Source organism: Oncorhynchus kisutch, linkage group LG30 (genome assembly GCF_002021735.2).
Source record: "Oncorhynchus kisutch isolate 150728-3 linkage group LG30, Okis_V2, whole genome shotgun sequence".
Taxonomy (NCBI): domain Eukaryota; kingdom Metazoa; phylum Chordata; class Actinopteri; order Salmoniformes; family Salmonidae; genus Oncorhynchus; species Oncorhynchus kisutch.
Window position 1 is genome coordinate 29846000 of NC_034203.2, and position 19883 is coordinate 29865882.

At 41.7% G+C, this 19883-nt stretch overlaps 1 protein-coding gene across 3 annotated transcripts in view; it reads left to right on the top strand.

The window, feature by feature from the left end:
- The first annotated feature begins 3652 nt into the window (after positions 1-3652).
- Positions 3653-19883, top strand: part of LOC109875120 (E3 ubiquitin-protein ligase mib1) — an 80242-nt gene continuing 64011 nt past the window's right edge. For all 3 annotated transcript variants that reach the window (XM_020467328.2, XM_020467329.2, XM_031809738.1), the window contains exons 1-3: positions 3653-4684; positions 5501-5672; positions 16745-16874. In XM_020467328.2, coding sequence (XP_020322917.1) covers positions 4456-4684; positions 5501-5672; positions 16745-16874 — 531 coding nt within the window. In that variant the 5' untranslated portion in view covers positions 3653-4455. The remainder of the gene's footprint in view (positions 4685-5500; positions 5673-16744; positions 16875-19883) is intronic.

The window sequence follows — 19883 nt, forward strand, 5'->3', positions numbered from 1 at the left end:
TCTATGTTGGTGTTTTATATGATTCCCAATTAGAGGCAGCTGGTAATCGTTGTCTCTAATTGGGGATCATATTTAAGTAGATATTTCTCCCACCTGTGTTTGTGGGATATTGTTTTGTGTATTTGCACCACACAGTCACGTTTAGTTGTTTTATTGTTTTTGCTTTAAGTTTCACTTTGCAATAAATATGTGGGACTCAACATCTGCTGTGCCTTGGTTCTGTTCTTTCAACAACCGTGACAAGCAGCCTAAAGTAGCTTGTGGGCTTACATTTCTTTGCTTGTTCCCTATGCACCTGCTTCCACTACACACACACACACACACACACACACACACACACACACACACACACACACACACACACACACACACACACACACACACACACACACACACACACACACACACAATATATAGGCCTAAATGAATGCAAACCCCAAATCATCAAGGGCTAGCCTATTTGCATGTGCATATCATAGGTCCATGGAATGTAGACTATAGTCCATACGCCTAGGATGTGTACTTGCAAATAGCCCTTGATGATTTGGGTAGGGTGACCACAAGTCCCACATTTTGGCCCTTTGCCCCACGTCCTACAACCAAAACAATTAGCTTGTGCATTTTATCAATAAATTCAAACACCACCAATTTAGAAAAAAAAAGTTGATTTGTCCCCTAACCCTACTGCAGCCACGTTGCACTAATGAATATATATACAGTACCGGTCAAAAGTTTGGACACACTTACTCATTCAAGGGTTTTTCTTTATTGTTACTATTTTCTACATTGTAGAACAATAGTGAAGTCATCAAAACTATGAAATAACACATATGGAATCATGTAGTAACCAAACAACTGTTAAACAAATCATAGCATATTTTATATTTGAGGATCTTGACGACAGCTTTGCACACTCTTGGCAAAGAGTGGCTACTTTGAAGAATCTAAAATCTAAAATATATTTTCATTTATTTAACACTTTTTAAGTTACTAAATGAGTCCATATTTGTTCTTTCATAGTTGTGATGTCTTCATTATTATTCTACAATGTAGAACATGTCCAAACTGTCAACTTTTGACTGGTACTGTATATCATAAGGATGTGGTAGCCTAAGTCTAATGGAGATGTTAAACACTTCTCCAATCTCTGAGATCTGATATTCTGCGTAGCGTGAGTCGATGTCAGAGGCCTATCATGAACTGAACAAAAATATAAACACAATATGTAAAGTGTTGGTCCCATGTTTTATGAGCTGAAATAAAAGATATCTGAAATTAAATTAAAAAGCTTATTTTTCTAAAATGTTGTGCACAAATGTTTCTGATATGCCACACATGACATGTGTGGCATATCAAGACAGCATGATCATTACACAGGTGCAGCTTATGCTGGGGACAATAAACACCCTCTCTAAAATGTGTAGTTTTGTCACACAACACAATGTCTCAAGTTTTGTGGGAGTGTGCAATTGGCATGCTGACTGCAGGAATGTCCACCAGAGCTGTTGCCAGAGAATTGAATGTCCATTTCTCTCCCATAAGCCACCTCCAACATCGTTTTAGAGAATTTGGTAGCATGTCCAACCGGCCTCACAACCGCAGACCACATGTATGACATTGTGTGGGCGAGCGGTTTGCTGATGTCAACGTTGTGAAGAGAGCGTCCTATGGTGGCGGGTGGGTTATAGTATGGGCAGGCATAAGTTATGAACAACGAACACAATTGCATTTTATCAATGGCTATTTGAATGCACAGAGATACCGTGACGAGATCCTGAGGCCATTGTCATGCCATTTATCCGCCACCATCACATCATGTTTCAGCATGATAATGCACAGCCCCATGTCGCAAGGATCTGTACACAATTCCTGGAAGCTAAAAATGTCCCAGTTCTTCCATGGCCTGCATACTCACCAGACATGTCACCCATTGACCATGTTTGGGATGCTCTGGATCGACGTGTACAACAGCGTGTTCCAGTTCCCGCCAATATCTAGCAACTTCGCACAGCCAATGAAGAGGAGTGGGACAACTTTCCACAGGCCACAATCAACAGACTGATCAACTCCATGCGAAGGAAATGTGTGGCTCTGCATGAGGCAAATGGTGGTCACACCAGATACTGACTGGTTTTCTGATCCACGCTCCTAACTTTTTTAAAGGTATCTGTGACCAACAGATGCATATCTGTATTCCCAGTTATGTGAAATTCATAGATTAGAGCCTATTGAATTCATTTCAATTGACTGATTTCCTTATATGAATTGTAACTCAGTAAACGCTTTGAAATTGCATGTTCAGTATATTTACAAAAGCGTGCATCTGTCGAAGAGCTCCAAAAGTAAGTAAATATCCATATTATATTAGACTGAAAGATATTACATAATTTCGTCAAATTTGTGAGGCTCTCCATGTTCATTAGTTGCTCATTCAACGTGTTTGCTGTTACTTCACTCAATCCCGTTTTAAAAGTATCCCATCCTAACTGGTGTACACTCATTCATTCCCTGAGACCAACCAGAAATGTTTCCTTGGCCAAATATTCCCCGATTTTCATAAAACAGACACATATGTGTTATCTCGTTTCTGCGTCGCCAAATGTTGCGCAATACAAAATAGTTGTGTACGCTGTAATTGCTCGTTCAGTGCAGCGTCGCTCCGACTCTTCTCACAATGGTGCTTGTCTTGTCAAGTTAGATAAAAGCTGAATCGATGTCCTGGAAGATCACATAATGATTCATTGGTATTCTACATAAAATAACCAAATATAATATCATAATAAAACGTTACTGTTGCACCAAAAAGAACAACATAATTTCTTATGAGATGGCTATCTGAATAGTTAAAAAAAACTCACCGCGCACGCCATTAGGCAGAATGTACTTTGATTGAAACAAAAATACAGGAAGGCTATATAGATTGTTGACACTATCTGCTCTAACTGGCTCACGAAACACTAATTCAATAAGATCTAAATGCATATTCACATGAAACTGATGGAGATCAAATGATTGGCATGCAGACAGACGAGGTTCAGACATTTCACTGCCTAAATCTTTAGAATTATCATTCGCGATTGACAGTAACGATGCCATGGCCTATTTCTAAATTAGGTACGCCTCACTTGGTATTTGAGGGTATTACATTTTTTAAATGTTACTGAGACAGTAGGCAGACGCTCCAATTTTATGCATATTCTATAATTAAATTAGATTTCTTAAAATGTTTGCACTTTACCATGAACAGGAGGGGGATTTGTGTGTGTGTGTGTAGCTATTTTAAATGTTTGAAAACCGCATTTGGGTATCTATTTTAAATGTGGTCCCTAGATTTGGTGTTTGCATATGGGAGCAGGTTGGGAAGACATTATATTTGAATTATCATAGTAAACTGTTGACCCAAAACCCTGTGAAAATCGGTGCTTGAAACCAACATCACCTGTGCAGTCTTTTGGCCAGGCCTATGCTGCTTCAAAAAGGGCAACAAAATTTGGCAAAAAGTTAATTTCGCAAGGAATTATAGGTATTCAATTCAAGAAACAAATTACTTATAAAACCAGTCATTTTGCATTTAAAACATTTTGTTTAGCCTCGCCTTAGTGCTTTATTTGTCAAATGACGCTACGAGCTAGCCAAACCCTCATTTTCCAAATATCTTCATTGACCGCTGGTCCACCTCCGTCTGCTTGATGATTTACAATAATGGCGACGCTTTTATTCTGAGTGTACTTCTGCAAGCCATTTGACAAAATAAATACATTCGAGGAGAACAATCAAATACATATGATAATAAACGTAGCAGGAAACAATTATTCCAACAAAAAAAGGACTAAACTACACTACCTGGCTAATGTGTTTACTTAAGTTGTGGAGGTGGCATTCTTGCGGAGGCACAAGCGCTAACGTTAGCTAGCAGCTAACAAAGGTCTACAATTTCGTGACGATGTGGCTACTTTACAAGCTCTTGGGGTGACACTTTCTTGTGGTCTTGGGACGAAAACCAACTTGAAGGGGATACTGAGACGTATCAGTTATTTCCACAACGTTACAGAACAGCTTGTGGAGTGGAAAGTGCGTGCCATTCAACAGCTTACTTTGTCAGCTAACGTTAACTCGCTAGCTAGCATTTAAGCTATCTTGGCTTTGCTTCCCAGTTCACTGCGTTGTTGTTGTTTTTAGTTGGTTAACTTAACGTATAACATTCACATTACGATACATTTGACTAACACATTTGTTGCTAGGGTGTTTCTGCTATCTTGTTTTTGAACGTTACAGTAAGCAGGCTAGCCACACAGTTCGGCGTGCTACTTGCAAACTAACAAGATATTGCTGAATTGTGTTCTTCTGGACAACAGACCGATTTTGCATCGCAAAATTATCCTGCCGAACACAGTTAACGTTAGTTAGCAATCTAGCATATTCTGCTAGCTGGCAATTTGCGACACCTTTTCGTAAATGACTACCGGCAGGAATAACCGTGTGATGATGGAAGGAGTTGGTGCAAGAGTGATCCGCGGACCCGATTGGAAATGGGGTAAACAGGATGGTGGAGAGGGACATGTAGGCACCGTCAGGAGTTTTGAAAGTCCGGAAGAAGTGGTTGTTGTCTGGGATAACGGGACTGCAGCCAACTACCGGTGCTCTGGTGCATACGACGTGAGGATATTTGATAGTGCTCCCACAGGTAATGTTTGCCTTCTGGTACTGCGATCCTAAACATCTTGTTTCCTGTTTTCGTGTTAGATTTAGCTTATGCATTTGAGTGTTGATGTGTACGCTACACAGTTATTTCGCAACCGCATTTCAAGTATTGTAATGCACCAAGCGTTAGCGACATGGAAGAGCCTAACAGGGTAAACTGAACTCCATACAGATCATGTGGCATGTCCACTTTTTTACTGAACAAAAATATAAATGCAATATCCAACAATTTCAAAGATTTTACTGAATTACAGACTGTTAGTTAATACAGTTCATATAAGGAAATCAGTCATTTGAAATATATTAATTAGGCCCTAATCTGTGGATCTTATATAATCACTTTGTGTCCCCAGCACAAGATGCACCTGTGTAATGATCATGCTGTTTAATCAGTTTCTTGATATGCCAAACCTGTCAGGTGGATGGATTGTCTTGGCAAAGGAGAAATGCTCACTAACAGGGATGTTAACAAATTTGTGCCCACAATTTGGGAGAAGGAACATTCTGAATCTTTTTTTTTCAGCTCATGAAACATGAGACCAACACTTTACATGTTTATATTTTTGTTCTGTGCATTACCTATTGTTCACCTAACACCTTTTTTTGCACTATTGGTTAGAGCCTGTAAGTAAACATTTCACTGTAAGGTGAATTCGGCACACGTGACAAATAAACTTTGATTTGATTTAGAGTTTGTGAATGATGGTATGAAGATGGCAAGTTGAGCAACCCCAGAGCCTCCCCAGAGCCTCAGGTCCTCTTACCATTTCCTAACTGCCTTATTAACACTCCCTCTCAGGTATCAAGCATGACGGCACCATGTGCGACACCTGTCGTCAGCAGCCTATCATCGGGATCCGCTGGAAGTGTGCTGAATGCAACAACTATGACCTCTGCACCACCTGTTACCATGGAGACAAGCACCACCTGCGACATCGCTTCTACAGGATCACTACCCCTGGTAGCGAGAGGTGAGTACTGTCCACGGCCCCGTGAAGCCAATGGTTGCATTCCAGGACCTCTTTAATGCAGTCACATTACGCGTTGTGAGATCTGGGGTGTATTCCTTATACAGATTCAGTTGTAAAACATTTTGCAACAAAAATGTGAGTCCCTCCATGTTTCATTCCGTTTGCAGTTTGCTTCCGTTTAGTTTTTAAACGGTAAACGACTTCCATTGCAATATGTAATGAATGCAACTCTGATTATCTTCACAGTATGACCGCAACAAAGCTAACATGGAACACAAGCCCTATGCGTAGGGGTGCTTCGTCAACTAAGCCCCACCTCTGACAAAATCTATGGTTTAGTGATGAGTTTAATGATAGCAGTTCCTATCTACATCCTTTGGTTGGTTATGTTGAGGAACCACCAATTTTACTCTCCCTTCTGTTTTCTGTTGCTACCTGGCTGTCTCTCTGTGATATTTGAGTTGTAATTCCTGAGCCCAGCCTGATAGGCAGACTCAACATGTGGCAACCGATCCTGGCTCTTTGTTGCCAGGCGACCGCTCAGCCTCTCTTTCAGAAGCAGTGATGTTGTTGGGCCCTCAGCCAATCCCATGTTACTGGCCATGTCTGTTTCTTTCTGCTTCCGTTGAAGATTTACAAGTAAAAGACCAAGCACAATTGAAAAATCAAAACAACCAGCCTTTCTGAGAATGTTATGATGGGAAAGGAATGTAATAGTTTGAAATAATAATAAAAGGTGCTGAGAATAAGTTGCATGTAAGAGGTTTTCAAAATTAACCAACTGACTGAAACAACCTGCAGAGAGTGCAACCAAGACACCTTATTGCGTTAAGGCTGACCCCAATTAGTCAACTGGTCGATTGTTTGGTCATAGGCGGTTGGTTGACCAAGATTTTGTTTTAGTCGAGCATTAACAACACATGTATACGCGGCCATCTCGGTGAACTAATCCATTGCAGAGGCCTAGACTAAAAGCCAATTTATGCTTGATCCGAGAAATGTGGTCAGAGGCTCCATATGGAGGGTGTGATGCAATTGCGGAGCCTCCAGAGGCCAAATCGAGCTCCGCACTGCATCGCCATGCACCTCCCAAATGTTTTAACAATGTGGAGGGCTCTGTATAGCTCCGCATTGACATGATTTGTTGAAGGTAGGTGGTGGTTCCTTGACAACTTCCTTCACAACAGCACTGCTCAGCGAAGTGCAAGAAGTATGAATCCCTTGATTTCTGCTGATGCTGACTCACTGTAAATGCTGCATGGCAAATGCAGACATCAGATTGACCATGCGCCCACATACATAATGCACTTCTATCTCCAGAATACTCTCCTTCGTGCCAATGTGTGCACATTCATTGTTTCATAACTTCATTGTGTAAATTGTTAGTGTATATCAATTCCCCATTACATATATCACAAGTACTACCTTTACTGTTAATGCCTATAATTTCTAATCTATGTATGTTACTTTGGTTACGGTAATTTCTGTTAATGCATTCAATATTATTATTCCAGTCTTACCGTTCTCATTGTCAGAGTGGACAGATTGTTTGCAGTGCGCACAACCTATGCTACACTTGTGAATAACACATTTTTGGTTTATTTCATTCCATTTACAAGTTGACTATTTAGTCATTGTCTTTTTATTTGGAGTGCTCCTGTCAATGTTGAGTAAGTACGCATAGAAGTAGGCTTATAGGCTACCTGGCCTGCGCACAAATGTAGGCATATAATTGTGCCCATTTGGGGATCTGATAGTATTTCTGATTGGCTTAACGCACAACTACTAATGATCTGTGGAGCTTCTCAAAATACATTTTTCTTCACCTCAAACAGCAAGCAAACAGTCTGCTTTTACATCCATTGAGAATTACAAGAGTTCATCAATGTATTTGAAAACATCTTTCCAGCTCTCTCCCGTTTGATAACCACTTGAAAGGGAAAAACGTCATTCTCTGATCCAGTGGAAATGTCATAAAAAAGGCCTACCTGATTACTTCTCATCAGTGCTTGACTTGGAGTGAAATAGGTTCCGGTACTTATTTTGGGTGCTGGTACTGTTTTATATTTAGGTGCAAGAGCTCCACAATACTTGAGTTAATACTCTATAAGAGGAATATAACATTTTGAGTTTCTGGTACTCAGCTCCGGTGAGCTCCTGCCCAAGTCAAGCGCTGCTTCTTATCCCTTGCGTAAATAGCCTACAGCTGTTTGTACTGAGCTCACTGGCACAGGAAACTTTCAGGGCCCAGAATATTTAATACAATGTTGCAAGTTCGCTAGCAACTAAGTTAATAGTTGATACAATGTTTCAAGTTCCTTGCAGACAGGCCATGCATAGCCAATATGATTTTTATCAGGATATTTTCTACCTGCAGGCTGTAATGTTTTTATTTGTTTGCTTTCTGTAGGCTATTTTTACATAGTTGGCAATATACATTTTTAGGTTTGTCTCATTTCAGATTTGGATTACCCACATGACAATGAATTTGAGATATGAAAACGTTATTCTAAATTAAACAGTTCCACAAAAATGTGCATATGAAAACCCTAACTGGCACGCAAATCGGTAGAAATGGTATGATAAATTGGCATTCCACATGAGAAAGGTTGCAGAGGCAGAATCTGCAAAAGCCAGCAGGAGAAAGAGGGAAATGGTTGTCAGGTTTTCTTCTTCTGGTTATCGAGATCTCTGGCTCCCTTGAGGCATTTGTGTCTTTCATCAAACAGTAAGCTTAAAGCGTCAGAAGCTCAATGCATATAGTTGATTTTATTAAAACATGGAAAGACATATGGGAAAAAATGGAAAAATACACGTTTAAAAATGTTGACCAATTGATTGGTCGAAAGAACAAACGACTTTCGCTCTACAAATATTTTTTGGGTGTGTCGGGGACAGCCCTATATTGCAAACAATATGTTTGCTTGCTAAAGCAGTCACTCCATCCGCTTCAAGGCCTTTGTGAGATTCAAAGGGACAAACAAAACGCATGGCGCAACAGCTGGCACCTTTTCAAGTACATATGACCTCAGTTCCCCTGAGACAGTTATTTCATGACTGCAAACAAAGGCAGCAGGGGGGTCCCTGTCCTTCCTCAGACACTGCTCTCAACTGAAGGCATGGTGGACTGTTTTGTTATGCCACATTAGATTATTTCACTGACTGTGGGAGGGGATGGGGGGGAGTGTCCCCAAGACAGCAGTCTGTTTACATTGGTTAGGCCTACAGTGTCCAGCTGCTCTGTCTAGTTGTCTAGCCTCTAGGGCTCTACTGTGGTTAGTTAGACCACTGCCATGAGGCTTTGGCCTCTCTCTTGACCAATTACCAGTAAAGGAGCATGGATGCATGCGTTGTCGGTCAAGTAATGCCAGTGCTATGGAACAAACAATAGGATGCCATCTTTCCAAGTCAGTTCCACTAGTTTCTGCCCTGCTAGAGCTGCCCCGGTCAACTGTGCGTGCTGTTGTTATGAAGTGGAAATGTCTAGGAGCAACAACGGTTCAGCCGCCAAGTGGTAGGCCACACAAGCTAACAGAACGGGACCGCCGAGTGCTGAAGCATGTAAAGATCGCCTGTCCTCGGTTGCAACACTCACGATAGAGTTCCAAATTGTCTCTGGAAGCAACAAACTGTTCATCGGGAGCTTCATGAAATGGGTTTCCACGGCTGAGCAGCCGCACACAAGCCTAAGATCATCATGCGCAATGTCTAGCGTCGGCTGGAGTGGTGTAAAGCTCGCCGCCATTGGACTCTGGAGTAGTGGAAATGCGTTCTCTGGAGTGATGAATCACGCTCCACCATCTGGCAGTTTGATGGACGAATCCGGGTTTGGCGGATGCCTTGGAGAACGCTGCCTGCCCCGACTGCATAGTGCCAAATGTAAAGTTTGGTGGAAGAGGAATAATGGTCTGGGGCTGTTTTTCATGGTTCGTTATAGGCCATTTAGTTTCAGTGAAGGGAATTCTTAATGCTACAGCATACAATAACATTCTAGATGATTCTGTGCTTCCAACTTTGTGGCAACAGTTTGGGGCAGGCTCTTTCCTGTTCCAGCATGACAATACCACAGTGCACAAAGCGAGGTCCATACAGAAATGGTTTGTCGAGATCGGTGTGGAAGAACTTGACTGGCCTGCACAGAGCCCTGACCTCAACCCCATCGAGAGTTGGATGTTCGACGAGCAGGTGTCGTCATACTTTTGGATATGTAATGTATGAGGACACCTGCTTGACCAAGTAGACAGCGTCCCTAGACCCCCATATGAGACAAGGAGCCACAGCCTATTTATTATTTTGAAGTGCTGGTGATATTCAGGTCAAAGAAGACCAGACACGTTTACCTGGTGGAATTTGGCACAGATGACGTTTGACACAAATAATTGTATATACAGTTGAAGTCTGAAGTTCACATACACCTTAGCCAAATACATTTAAACTGTTTTTCACAATTCCTGACATTTAATCCTAGTAAAAATCCCCCGTCTTAGGTTAGGTAGGATCCCCACTTTATTTTAAGAATGTGAAATGTCAGAATAATAGTAGAGAAAATGAATTATTTCAGCTTTTATTTATTTTCATCACATTCCCAGTGGGTCAGAAGTTTACATACACTCAATTAGTATTTGGTAGCATTGCCTTTAAATAGTTAAACTTTGGTCCAATAAATCATTTACGGATTGTGGCCGGACGATATTTCACAATTGGTTTGAACGGCGTCATAAACAAGACGTGTTCGTATTTATTTATTTTTCGGACAAATTATTCAGATGAAAAATAACGGACTTGGTGAGATAGGGCCTTTACTGAAAATAGGCCTTTTACAAGATTAAATCATGACATGAGCGTTAAATTCTAATTAGAGATCATCCAGACAGGCTACTTTAAGAAACATTCTGAATGGGTTTTATCGGCCTGTAGAGAGAATCAGCGAACTCATACCTGCTCACCCCTGTAAAAGGACCTGTCAATCAAGGCCACCAGCATACATTGAGTGTACAGAACATTAAGAACACCTTCCTAATATTGAGTTGCACCATTCTTCATACTCACGGGAAACTGTGTGAGCGTGAAAAACCCAGCAGCTTTGCAGATCTTGACACAAACCAATGCGCCTGGCACGGACTACCATACCCCCTGAATGGAACCCAATCCATGTCTCAATTGTGGATTTAATCGGTGATTTCACCTGGTCGGACCACCATGGAAAGAGCTGGTGTCCTTAATGTTTTTTACATTGTGTCAGACACGACTATTTGTCCTTACAAAAACCTGGGCCTACCTTAGGCTTTCCGAAAGATAATGAATTGATGGGGAGAGAGACAGCTAATATGAAATTGATAATCATTAAAATAGAAACAAATACAAGCAACATGTCCATATACTATTTATCAGTGCTGATTTAGTCTATAAATGAAGAAAATATTTTATCAAATTATACCATGGTGGGTTGGATAGAATTGGCTCGTTGTTCATTTGACACATTTTTCATCGGAGCCAGAAGAACCTTGTTGATGCCTGGTGAATAATTAATGAGTTCAGACACATCCAACCTGTTTTAAAATAATTTATTTACTAGCAAGCAATGAAAACGTGCATAGCCTATAGACGAGTGCTTCTACACCCCCTGCACCTGTACCGGGTTAGCTGCTCCAACGCCAAACGACCGCTGGAAAGAAGAGATGTAGACAGATTTTTGCAATTCGTTCCAGTCATTGGCAGCAGAGAACTGGAAGGAAATGCAGCCAAAGGAGGTGTTGCCTTTGGGGATGACCAGTGAAATATACCTGCTGGACCGCGTGCTACGGGTGGGTGTTGCTATGGTGACCAGTGAGCTGAGATAAGGCGGGAATTTACCTAGCATAGACTTATAGATGACCTGGAGCCAGTGGGTTTGGCAACGACTATGTAGTGAGGGCCATGCTCGTTTAGAGGCTCCTCTGAAATTCAGTTAGCAGCTCAACTTCTTCATCAAAAGAGATGGAGTTGAGGAGTGTTTTGATTTGAGGTTGTTGACACCTCTTGAAATATTCTACCAAGCTATCGTTATTGACCAAAGGTTCACAGTAGTGACGCAGGGTTAGGCCGGGGTAGGCATTCATTGTAAATAATATTTTTTTTCTAAACCTACTTGCCTAGTTAAAATAAAGGTTACGCACACACACACCACACTGACCAAAAAGCTATTTTGTTGGCATTTACGTATGTCCCCATTACCAGTAAAACATAATCAAAACCTATTTCTTTCACTTATTTTCTGTGCTGTTTCATTGTTTATTTGTTCAGTCGTTTCATTCTCAACCAGGATTTCTATGGAACGTCGTCTGGGTCTTGGCTATGGAATGCCGTTTGGGTCTTTCTGTGTCAAATAATATAGTGTCAAATAACACTATTTGACGTGTCAAATATGTTTGTTGATCAATCAGGACCTGAATATGACTGTACGTCACAATTTAACCTTTCATAATTTTTTGTTATTACACATTGATTACACTATTACTCCTATTTCATATGTCACAACGATTCATGCTATGATGCTGGTAAAGTTGTCTTGCGCACTTACAGTGCTGGTCATAAAAATAAGCTTTCTAGCTCATGGATGCAAAAAAATGTTCTTCCCCAAAAACAGCAAAACGAGATCTGTTTCAGTAGCTATAGTTAGCAATCTAACTATATAGCTAAGTGTCATCTAAAATAATGCTAATTTAGAAGACAGTTCTTATTTGATTAATGGTGGTCGGACCCATCTATGTGAAACTAGTCACTAAGGATTAGCCACAATAGTGGACTTTGCTGTTAGCCTTCAAAATAAAAGTATGGCATAATTCTACTGTTTGTATTCATTTGCATCACTGTCAATAACACACTTATTTTGAAGGCAAACCGCAAATTCCACTATTCAAATCAAATCAAATTTTATTTGTCACATACACATGGTTAGCAGATGTTAATGCGAGTGTAGCGAAATGCTTGTGCTTCTAGTTCCGACAATGCAGTAATAACCAACAAGTAATCCAACTAACAATTCCAAAACTACTGTCTTATACACACAAGTGTAAGGGGATAAAGAATATGTACATAAAGATATATGAATGAGTGATGGTACAGAGCGGCATAGGCAAGATACAGTAGATGGTATTGAGTGCAGTATATACATATGAGATGAGTATGAAAACCAAGTGGCATAGTTAAAGTGGCTAGTGATACATGTATTACATAAAGATGCAGTAGATGATATATAGAGTACAGTATATACGTATACATATGAGATGAATAATGTAGGGTATGTAAACATTATATTAGATAGCATTGTTTAAAGTGGCTAGTGATATATTTTACATCATTTCCCATCAATTCCCATTATGAAAGTGGCTGGAGTTGTGTCAGTGTGTTGGCAGCAGCCACTCAATGTTAGTGGTGGCTGTTTAACAGTCTGATGGCCTTGAGATAGAAGCTGTTTTTCAGTCTCTCGGTCCCAGCTTTGATGCACCTGTACTGACCTCGCCTTCTGGATGATAGCGGGGTGAACAGGCAGTGGCTCGGGTGGTTGTTGTCCTTGATGATCTTTATGGCCTTCCTGTGACATCGGGTGGTGTAGGTGTCCTGGAGGGCAGGTAGTTTGCCCCCGGTGATGCGTTGTGCAGACCTCACTACCCTCTGGAGAGCCTTACGGTTGTGGGCGGAGCAGTTGCCGTTCCAGGCGGTGATACAGCCCGACAGGATGCTCTCGATTGTGCATCTGTAGAAGTTTGTGAGTGCTTTTGGTGACAAGCCGAATTTCTTCAGCCTCCTGAGGTTGAAGAGGCGCTGCTGCGCCTTCTTCACGATGCTGTCTGAGTGGGTGGACCAATTCAGTTTGTCTGTGATGTGTACGACGAGGAACTTAACTTACTGCCCTCTCCACTACTGTTCCATCGATGTGGATAGTGGGGTGTTCCCTCTGCTGTTTCCTGAAGTCCACAATCATCTCCTTAGTTTTGTTGACGTTGAGTGTGAGGTGAGGTTATTTTCCTGACACCACACTCCGAGGGCCCTCACCTCCTCCCTGTAGGCCGTCTCGTCGTTGTTGGTAATCAAGCCTACCACTGTTGTGTCGTCCGCAAACTTGATGATTGAGTTGGAGGCGTGCGTGGCCACGCAGTCGTGGGTGAACAGGGAGTACAGGAGAGGGCTCAGAACGCACCCTTGTGGGGCCCCAGTGTTGAGGATCAGCGGGGAGGAGATGTTGTTGCCTACCCTCACCACCTGGGGGCGGCCCGTCAGGAAGTCCAGTACCCAGTTGCACAGGGCGGGTTCGAGACCCAGGGTCTCGAGCTTGATGACGAGCTTGGAGGGCACTATGGTGTTAAATGCCGACCTGTAGTCGATGAACAGCATTCTCACATAGGTATTCCTCTTGTCCAGATGGGTTAGGGCAGTGTGCAGTGTGGTTGAGATTGCATCGTCTGTGGACCTATTTGGGCGGTAAGCAAATTGGAGTGGGTCTAGGGTGTCAGGTAGGCTGGAGGTGATATGGTCCTTGACTAGTCTCTCAAAGTACTTCATGATGACGGAAGTGAGTGCTACGGGGTGGTAGTCGTTTAGCTCAGTTACCTTAGCTTTCTTGGGAACAGGAACAATGGTGGCCCTCTTGAAGCATGTGGGAACAACAGACTGGGATAGGGATTGATTGAATATGTCCGTAAACACAGCAGCCAGCTGGTCTGCGCATGCTCTGAGGGCGCGGCTGGGGATGCCGTCTGGGACTGCAACCATGCGAGGGTTGACGCGTTTAAATGTTTTCCTCAAGTCGGCTGCAGTGAAGGAGAGTCCGCATGTTTTAGTTGCGGGCCGTGTCAGTGGCACTGTATTGTCCTCAAAGCGGGCAAAAAAGTTATTTTGTCTGCCTGGGAGCAAGACATCCTGGTCCGTGACGGGGCTGGTTTTCTTTTTGTAATCCGTGATTGACTGTAGACCCTGCCACATACCTCTTGTGTCTGAGCCGTTGAATTGAGATTCTACTTTGTCTCTATACTGACGCTTAGCTTGTTTGATTGCCTTGCGGAGGGAATAGTTACACTGTTTGTATTCGGTCAGGTTTCCGGTCACCTTGCCCTGATTAAAAGCAGTGGTTCGGGCTTTCAGTTTCACGCGAATGCTGCCATCAATCCATGGTTTCTGGTTTGGGAATGTTTTAATCGTTGCTATGGGAACGACATCTTCAACGCACGTTCTAATGAACTCGCTCACCGAATCAGCGTATTCGTCAATGTTGTTGTCTGACGCAATACAAAACATATCCCAGTCCACGTGATGGAAGCAGTCTTGGAGTGTGGAATCAGATTGGTCGGACCAGCGTTGAACAGACCTCAGCGCGGGAGCTTCTTGTTTTAGTTTCTGTCTGTAGGCAGGGATCAACAAAATGGAGTCGTGGTCAGCTTTTCCGAAAGGAGGGCGGGGCAGGGCCTTTATGCGTCGCGGAAGTTAGTCTAGTTTTCAGATTAGCCTTGTTAAAATCCCCAGCTACAATGAATGCAGCCTCCGGATAAATGGATTCCAGTTTGCAAAGAGTCATATAAAGTTAGTTCAGAGCCATCGATGTGTCTGCTTGGGGGGGAATATATACGGCTGTGATTATAATCGAAGAGAATTCCCTTGGTAGATAATGCGGTCGACATTTGATTGTGAGGAATTCTAAATCAGGTGAACAGAAGGACTTGAGTACCTGTATGTTATGATCACACCACGTCACGTTAACCATGAAGCATACGCCCCCGCCCCTCTTCTTACCAGAAAGATGTTTGTTTCTGTCTGCGCGATGCGTGGAGAAACCAGTTGGCTGCACCGACTCCGATAGCGTCTCTCCAGTGAGCCATGTTTCCGTGAAGCAAAGAACGTTACAGTCTCTGATGTCCCTCTGGAATGCTACCCTTGCTCGGATTTCATCAACCTTGTTGTCAAGAGACTGGACATTGGCGAGAAGAATGCTAGGGAGTGGTGCACGATGTGCCCGTCTCCGGAGTCTGACCAGAAGACCGCTCTGTTTCCCCCTTTTACGAAGTCGTTTTTTTGGGTCGCCGGCTGGGATCCATTCCGTTGTCCTGGGTGAAAGGCAGAACACAGGATCCGCTTCGCGAAAGTCATATTCTTGGTCGTACTGATGGTGAGTTGACGCTGCTCTTATGTTCAGTAGTTCTTCTCGACTGTATGTAATGAAACCTAAGATGACCTGGGGTACCAATGTAAGACATAACACGTAAAAAAAAAAAAACTGCATAGTTTCCTAGGAACGCGAAGCGAGGCGGCCATCTCTGTCGGCGCCGGATGGAGTTTGTGCCTAATCCTTATTGTGGCTAGCTTCACAACACATAACCCAGTGTGGTCAAGCCTCACTAGCCAGATGAAGCTAGCTGCCTGCTGATATAACGTTAGCTCTGGGCAACAGGGTTAAGTAGCTGGCTAGCTATTTATTTTCATGAACTGAAGTTCAATTTCAATAGGTGAACAACAAGTGGCAACCTGGCGGTGCTCGACCAGTCGGCGAAAGCCGACATCACCCATGACAGAAAACGCTTGATTGTCACGGGTCATGAAATTCCATTATCTTGGCTTTAGGTTGTCTTGCTGAAATGTTGTTACTCTTTCAAATGACTGCTCGATCCACACAGCAGACATTGTGGGCTAGTTTAGGAATGCTGTGTTGGACGTACAGCGCAACATTTTACGTGGCGTCATTACGTCATGTACCTACGTTATATAGATTTTGCACATCAGCATTAAACTAGGCCAATTCTGATATGTTTACCGATGTATCGTGTATCCCTAGTCCAGTTCTTGAAAATGTCTAAAATGGCATGTCAACATTTATTTTGGGCTAATAACAATGAATGAACATTTCAATGACTGATATAGATTGACTAACACATCAACTGCATCATTTGCTCGTAGGTCTTTCAATACCACAAAAAATAAATGGCCAACTTTATCCAGTATTGGTTATATATTTCCAACCTTCACATCCATAAAATGACAACTACTATTATTCACCCACTAAGTCAGTAAAATAAACGTAGATGTGCATGTGTCTTTTTTGACAGAGTCCTGTTGGAGTCTCGCCGTAAGTCGAAGAAGATCACAGCCCGAGGCATCTTCACCGGTGGCCGGGTGGTGAGAGGAGTGGACTGGCAGTGGGAGGATCAGGATGGAGGCAACGGAAGGAGAGGAAAGGTAATCGTTCTGTTGCAACACATATAACATGTCAAAAATCTATATATAATTTGCTATGGTGTGACCATTTAATCATGACCCTGTACCTTGTTCAGTAGGGCATGCTGAAGGGAAATGTTTTGCAATTTAAGATGGAAATCTGTGTTCTTATTGGACCGCCAATAAGATTTTTGCTAAATTTAGCTGCCTGTTGTAGATGACACAGGCTTCTCATCAAATATGAAATGTATTACTATGTCTATTTGGGATTTAATTAGGTTCCCCATTAGCTGTTGGGTAAGCCACAGCTACTCTTCCTGTGGTGCACACAGAACATGAAACATGACATAATACAGAACATTAATGAACAGTAATAGACAAGAACAGCTCAAGGACAGAACTACATATATTTAAAAATGGCACAGAGCCTAAATATCAATACATAATGTATGTATTGCTGTATCTGATGTTAGAAACCAGGTTTCCTGATCATTTGAGCAATGTGAGATGGGAGTTCCAAGCAATTATGGCTCTATTTAATAATGTACCCTTGCGTGAATTTGTTCTGGATTTATGGACTGTGAAAAGACTCCTGGTGGGGTAAGTGTGTGTCAGCTGTGCGTAAGTTGACTTCGCAAACAATTTGGAATTTTCAACACGTTGACTGCATCACTTCTTTTTTATAAGAAACAGTCTCTCCAACTCTTAGCCAAGAGAGACTTGCATGCATGGGTATTTATATTAGCCCTCTGATTACAATGTAGAGCAAGACGTGCAGCTCTGTTCTGGGCCAGCTGCAGCTTAACTGTCTTTATTAGCAGCACTTGACCACATGGCAGGACAATTATCAAGATAAGACAACTAGAGCATGCAGGACTTGCTTTGTGGGGTGTCAAAAAAGCACATCTCTTTATTACGGACAGACCTCTGCCCGTCTTTACAACCATTGAATCTATATGGTTTGACCATGACAGAAAAGCATTTTTTGGGCATTTTTTTATGGAGAAATATTACTGTAGCTAAAGGTACTTAATCATCTAAAGGAGTAGGAGGCCTATACACTCACACTTTCTTTGGTTGCTACATGATTACATATGTGTTATTTCATAGTTTCATGTCTTCACTGTTATTATACAATGGAGAAAATAGGGGGGAAAAACCTTGAATGATTAGGTTTGTCCAAACTTTTGACTTGTACTCTGTGAAATCCATGTGCTCTTAATATCACTATACTCCATAATTGTGAAATCCTGGTTGTAGATGTGACCATGAGCCAAAAGAGGCATTTATTTGTTGCTGGAGTGTTATGGCCTCCTACTCCTTTAGTTGATGCGACTAGTATCATAGCTGAGCATTTAAAACCTTTCTATTGTCTGAACTGGTGGTCTTAGGTGACTTTAACCTGAACTGGCTGACACCTATCTCAGATAACTTGAAGAACATTTGTCTTGATCTTAATCTAATGCAGCTAATCTCAAAAGCCACTCTGTAAAATGTGAAATATCTAGATGGATCCTTATTAGATTTTATTCTCACATATAACCCCCATAAGTGCATGTATTTTGGTGTGTTTGCAAGTGACCTTAGTGATCATTGCCCTATAGCTAGGGCTATTGCGGTGACCGTATTACCGCCACACCGGCGCTTACGAGTCATGAAATCAATGGTCATTAGTAGCCTACCGAACTTGCTAACTGCCTGGTACTCAGCACTCTATTGTCCCTCTAATCACTCTGACATCAATGCAAATGTAACCAAAAATTTAATCAAACACTTCATGAGAGCTCATGTTGCACAATATTTTTTATAGGCTATGCAATTTTGAGAACTGAGTGATGGCCTCTATTAAAAAGATGATCCATTCAGCATTCTATAGGCTAGGCCTAGTGTGTTTATTAATGAACTTCCCTAATATTGAGCATTCTCCATTTGCCATTTACTGTGGAGCAAAAAAGTATTTAGTGAGCCACCAATTGTGCAAGTTCTCCCACTTAAAAATATGAGAGAGGCCTGTTATTTTCATCATAGGTACACTTCAACTATGACAGACAAAATGAGAAAAAAAATCCAGATAATCACATTGTATGATTTTTTTTAAATGAATTTATTTGCAAATTATGGTGGAATATAAGTATTTGGTCACCTACAAACAAGCAAGATTTCTGGCTCTCACAGACCTGTAACTTCTTCTTTAAGAGGCTCCTCTGTCCTCCACTCGTTACCATGAACTTTCCTCCATCAGGTGTATATCTGACCCTGAATTAGCTCTTGAGCATTTCTCATCTTTTTATAACACAGATAAACACGCTCCTTTTCAGTGCTATAGAGACTTTAAAATAGATACAATTCTTGGTTTTCTTCAGAACTTCAGCACATCTTTGGAATCATTGATTATACTCAGCAAGAAATACTCAGCTTAGATCACTTTCAACTGCTACATATTTTCTGAATATATAACTTTCAGGGTTCAGACCAGGTCATAGTACCATCTCTGCTACTTCTATGGTTTTAAAAATAGTTAATTGTTTAGATACAAAGAAACGGTGCTGCCCTCCTTTTATTTCTTCACTTACTTATTGTTCATCTAATAATACCTTTTATTTTTTAGAAATGGCACTGTTGGTCAGAGTAAGTAAGTAAGCATTTCACTGTAAGGTCTGTAATACCTGTTGTATTCGGCGCACGTGACAAACTTTGATTTGATTTCATTGACCTGTCCAAGGTATTCAACATCACACCTTACTTATTCAGAAACTTTCTATGATTGCCTTAGATCGGGCTGCTTTACCTTGTTTGAGAATGATTTAAAACAGAACAGTGTGTACTTACTGATGGTGTTAAATCAGGATTTCTAGAAATAACAAAAGGTGTCTCACAGGGTTCGGTTCTTGGTCCAGTTCTTTTCACTATTTATATTAATAGCATTGGTCTATCTGTTCAAAACTGTAACTGTCATCTGCGTACAGATGAAGTTCCTTACTCAATATGCTACTGCCCCTACGGCAGCTCAGGCTCTGACTCTTCAATCTG